At 39.3% G+C, this 5,190-nt stretch overlaps 1 protein-coding gene across 1 annotated transcript; it reads right to left on the bottom strand.

The window, feature by feature from the left end:
- On the bottom strand, positions 1-4,308 carry LOC102599961 (uncharacterized). The gene is made up of 3 exons (XM_006338060.2): positions 4,176-4,308; positions 1,613-3,915; positions 1-1,503 (listed from the first exon to the last, which is right to left on the bottom strand). Exons 2-3 carry the CDS (start codon positions 3,898-3,900, stop codon positions 342-344), a joined length of 3,450 nt encoding a protein of 1,149 aa, XP_006338122.1. The 5' UTR covers positions 3,901-3,915; positions 4,176-4,308; the 3' UTR covers positions 1-341.
- Between the last annotated feature and the right edge of the window lie 882 nt (positions 4,309-5,190).

The following is a 5,190-nucleotide window of genomic DNA, read 5'->3' as shown; positions in this document are numbered from 1 at the left end:
TTATGCTAATAGAAATATGATTCAAAGGAAAATCACAACATCAGGAACAAATCTTCTATTATTACCAGGAATCACACGATTCTCAGTACATGACAACAGCTAACCATGTACAAAATCAAGCACATTTACAAAAGAGAACAAAAACTTAACAATATATTCCTTGACAACTGCACAAACATATACTGGTTCAGCACAATCGCTATGGACGTACAGAGACATTTAGGCAGAGCACGTCAATCCTTTGTCTCCTGCGCAACTCACAAGCTCTTTCATGTTCACTATAAACTTGCAGCTGCATTTGGGTGGTCACTTCGTCCCAATGAATAACAAAGTTTCCACCACTACCTCAGTCTGATTGTTTCATTAGGTAGTATCACATTTGGATTCCGGATATGTGGATTTAGTGCTGCTATATCCTTCCATTTAGTGCCTGTACCATGAACCCTAGAAGATATGCTCCATAGTGTATCACCAAGCTGCACAGTGGTTGTTGCTGATGAAGCAGCTTCCTTTGAAGATTTGTTAGAAGCCTTTGACTTCATAAATGGATGTTTATTTTTCTTTCCCATTCCATTAGCAACCAACCAACGAGAGCCAGACTGTTCTTGAGTTGTGGAACCCCATAATTTCTTTTTACCTTGCTCACTCTTCAGACCTGCAACATGCACTTCGGTTATTTTGTACTGTGCGATTGGCTCAACCTCGGGGATTTTCTCTTCTTTGATGTCCACATTCGAGTCATTTTTCGGAGGTGCAGATTCATCGTCATCATCTTCATTGTTGTTTCTAACCTCAGAAACTTTGCTGTTTATCTTAGGTTTAGGTGGTACAAACACTCTCTCTACCTGGACAAGAGCAAGCATAGGTGTACCAACTGGCTCATAATTCCGCAAGGGATCACGGAGCTGCACCATTAGTGCCACTGTAAAGTTGTTTCCCAGCAAACCACATTTCCTACTCTTTCCGCGTCTCTTCTCTCCCTTTGACCTGCCCTGAAACAAGTCTGTGCTGATAGCATGATGAGCTGCCAGCAGTTTGGAGGTTCGCTCGCTAATCTCATCTTCATCGTCAATCTCTCCCGAGTCCAACCTCATCCATTCATCAAGTGTCAGAGATAAGCCCATAAGCCCATCAACGTCATCACCATTGTCTTTAATGTCCAGAAGCTTCAATCCACCTGCCCCTTCCAGACCTACTGCTCCACCCAAATTGACCTTCTGTTCCTCAAAGGCTGAAAACTTGCCAATAGATTGAGCGCTGATGTTTGAAGGTGCATCCTCATCTGACATGCCTGTCTGTATTCTCAAACCCTCAATTGAAAGGGCTTCAATTTTATCCATTGCCAAAGGAGCAAGATCTTCCAAGGATACATATTCGGCGTTCATGTGAGTGGTAGAACTTGTTTCCAACTTACTAGACATTGATCCATGCGATTTTGCCTTTTTACTTTGAATGCTTTCCATATTTTGCCCAAATTCAAACTCATGTTGGAATAAATCTTGTCTGCAAAACAATTTCATAAAAGAAATAAGTAGGTGCAAGAATATGTATATTTGCAGTAAGGAAACAGCAACCTAACTCTAAAATGCAACATGTAAACAGAACAACAAACCTTTCAGGTCCTTCTAAGCTCGGTGCATTTTCCCAGGCTATTTGTTCCACTGTCTTCCCAGTTATATCATCCAAAGGCATTAATTTACTTGCCTGCATCGAGAGCTTTTCTATTCCAATGGAGGCCAAGTGCTGCAGTATGTCCATTATACCAGACCCCATTTCTGCAGGCACCACCAACGGACTGGATACTTGCATTATTAAACTCCCTCCACTCTTAGCATCATTGAAAATTGCAGGATTCATTGACCTTAAGAATCCTCCATTTTTAGTTTGTAGCAAGTTTCCTAGGCCTTCTCCAAGAGGAGGCAATTGGTAAGGGTCTTCAGGAGGCATATCGATTGGGCTGCCAAAACCACAAGAGCTTTTTGGTGGAGAACATTCAAATGACTTCTCATTCAAGCCCCATTCACGCATCAAAGCCTCGGTCTCCAAGTCCTCCAACATGTAAGCTCTTGTTTTGTTACTTGTTTCCTCAATTGCTATCTTGGGTATCTCCTCATACGATTGTGCAGAAGATGAGTAACCGAAATTCTCAGAGATGCTCCTCCACTGAGATACACTTGGAGCATCAGAAGAAAATTCTTCAATGTCCATATCAAGGTTAAACAAAGAACACCCACCAGCCAGAGTGTCCTTCTCAAATTGCCTCAATAATCGTTCTCGTGGGGAATCAGGCTCGCTCTCAGAACTTGGGCCAAATGGACTATGCTCAATCCCTAGCATATCCAGGAAATCACTAGCCACGGATTCAGTAATGTAATCCACGCTGAGGGATTTTCCCTTCCTAAGCTCTTTATAGTTCTCTTTAGCGTCCAAGTAACCATCATTATTTCTAACTTCATTCTCATGTTCCTGAGAGTATAATCCCTCGTTTTCCAAGTCAGAGAAACTGTTTAATGCAGATTCCAATTCTCTCATAATTAATTCTTTTGCTGACTCATCTGTCTCAAAATTGTTGGCACTCACTGCAAGGTCTTCATTCTCACTGTCAAGACCCTTGGCCAATAGTACAGGCTGGGCCTCCTCTTCAATGGCCATCTTCAAGGTACTATCAGGTACAAGTCTCTCTGTCACAGCATCATCAACAGATTTCACAGAATCGTCTTCTTTTCCCTCCAGTTCCTTCAAGGGATGTTCTATGCCTTGCTCTATAACAGAAAAATCACCAATTTCACACTCGTTTTCAACATTTCCCTTCACAGGATCTGATAACAAGGCCAATTTTGGTTTGAGGTTATCAACAGTATTAGAGAACACATCAATCTCTGGTTTGAACTCAAATGAAGCTTCCAACTTCTCTTCCTCAAACTTCTGATACAGCACTTCTACAGATTTGTAGAGGTCAGAATTCGGCACCGGTAAAATCTCATGAAGATCTTTTACATCTTCTGCAGACTGCTGTGAATAAGAAGACCAAGCAGGAAGGCTTCCAGATCGCCTTATTATGCTCAGCTCATCACTTTCCTCAGATTGTGCAAGAAGCTTTGCAGCACCACTGTTCTGCCTCAAGTTCCGCCCCTCAAGAACATCCCTATTGCTAGGAAGCGTGCCAGATGTGTTCCCATTTCCCACTATATGATACCCAAAACTAACATTCATACTTGCCCCTTTAGCCTTACCTGACAATTTGAAACTAGTTGTCCACTTACCTGAGCTTCTCTCATCCTCCAATTCTTCCAGTGTAAGAGGAAGCAACCTGGTAAGGTCAACCCGATGCTTCCCCAAGTCAAGTTCAGGAGTAGCGTAAACTGAAGCATACAACAAACAATGTTTTGCCTCATACTTTGCTGAATGATGAGGACCATTCCTACTGCCATATATAGAACATGTATAACTCAACTCTTCCTCAAACTCAGCTACACCTTCACAAACCAACACAGGACATGTCATCAACTCACCATCTCGCCTCCTCCAATACACGACAAGACTAAGGTCATTAAAAAATGCTGGTATCCCTTCAATGCAATGGACTTGAAGCGAAAAACAGCAATTGAACCTTTGGTTTTTAACATGAGTTAATGACTTTAAGCTCTTCCAACTCCATGTGGACTTCTTATTACTATCCTTCTCTAATAAATCTCTACCACTGTCTTTATTCTTCGACTTGGGCTCCGGTAAACGTGCTCTCCCAACAGACTTAGAACGACTACTGGCCGTAGACATCAAAAGCCGAGGTTGGGTTTTATCCAAATATAGGGCTTTACTTATAGTTTCAATATCATTCAACAACTTCCCATTTCCAGGCTTCTCACCAATTTTTTTCCTAGAATCCATTCTTGATAACATTCTTCTCCACAAAAACTACAAAATTAACACAATTTAAAAATTACCCACAATCCAAAATGAAATCTTGAAAATACAATTAAAAAAAAATCAATAAAATTTAACAAATTAGAAACTTAAACAATAGCTCCATGCCTAAGCAAGATTAGAACAAAGTCTTTCACCGACCCAGATCAGATTAGTTCAATTGCGTCTGAATCAAAACCTTGAAGCACATATTCATCTTCCATGTTTAAATTGCGAAGAAAAAAGATCAAAATAATTGAGGAAGTTCTTACCAGAGGAGTAAGCGATGCTCAAGAAGAGTGATTGTCTGAAGGACTCCTTCTTCTTCTTCTTCTCTCTCGCTCTCTCTCTTTCTCTCTCTGTTTTGGCGTGACGATGTTTCATTCGAAGTTTCAAAATTATAAAATTATAAAATTATACGATACGACTGGAAGTGGAGAAGAGTATTTGTCACACTCACTCCTCTACTTATTAATATATATATTTACACTACCAATACTTCAGTTTGTATATTTTCGTATTTAGCCCCATATGTTATACACTCACACACTCAACACTACCTCTTTTGACGATAAATTATCCTGATTATACATGGTTAAAATTATGTGATTTTAAACTTTATTAGTTAAATCATGGCTCCCCCTACTGCTCATACCATTGCTCAAATTGCTATGCCAACCTTCATTTTATCCCCCTCTGTTATAATCTGTGAGACACTTTGATTTGTTTAAAATTAATAACAACTGAGATCACGATGTATAAAATAATATTTTAGTATTTTTCCAAATGTATCGACAACTATAACGTGTAATATCTATGTACTTCTATAGTACACAAAGTAATTTTTTGAAGAGTTATTTTAGTAGAAAGTTCATTATTTCTTTTCTTAGTTCCTAAAACAAGTCCGATATATTTTATTGAATTAATCTTTTTCGTCATATATAAAATGCTAGGCAAATGTATAATATAAGCACTTCTCGAAATAGGAGAGCCTAAAAACACCTTCTTCTTTTTTTGAAAGATTACATCAATACACTACTTAAGATACCATAATCTTTAAAATTTCCTATCATATAAAAAAATCATAAAAATCCCCTATCGAATACATGATTATCCCCTCTCGGTTACAGCCTTATTCCCTCTCGGATACATCCTTATCCCCTCTCGGATACATCTATCCGCTCTCGAATACATCTCTCCTCTCTCAGATACATCCCTCCCATTAACTTGTGTATCATTTGCAATGTATCGAACAACCAAGGAATGTATTCGAGAGCAATAAAAAAT

The sequence above is a fragment of the Solanum tuberosum genome, unplaced genomic scaffold, assembly GCF_000226075.1.
Source record: "Solanum tuberosum cultivar DM 1-3 516 R44 unplaced genomic scaffold, SolTub_3.0 scf00002, whole genome shotgun sequence".
In the NCBI taxonomy this organism is placed as follows: Eukaryota; Viridiplantae; Streptophyta; class Magnoliopsida; order Solanales; family Solanaceae; genus Solanum; species Solanum tuberosum.
The sequence above is the reverse complement of the archived record's forward strand: the minus strand, read 5'-3'. Positions and strand labels throughout refer to the sequence as shown.

Coding starts and splice junctions, on each gene's coding strand:
- LOC102599961 (XM_006338060.2), bottom strand. CDS start 3,900: ATGTTATCAAGAATGGATTCTAGGAAAAAAATTGGTGAGAAGCCTGGA. Junction 1,504..1,612: donor AGCTTAGAAGGACCTGAAAG/GTTTGTTGTTCT, acceptor ATTGTTTTGCAG/ACAAGATTTATTCCAACATG.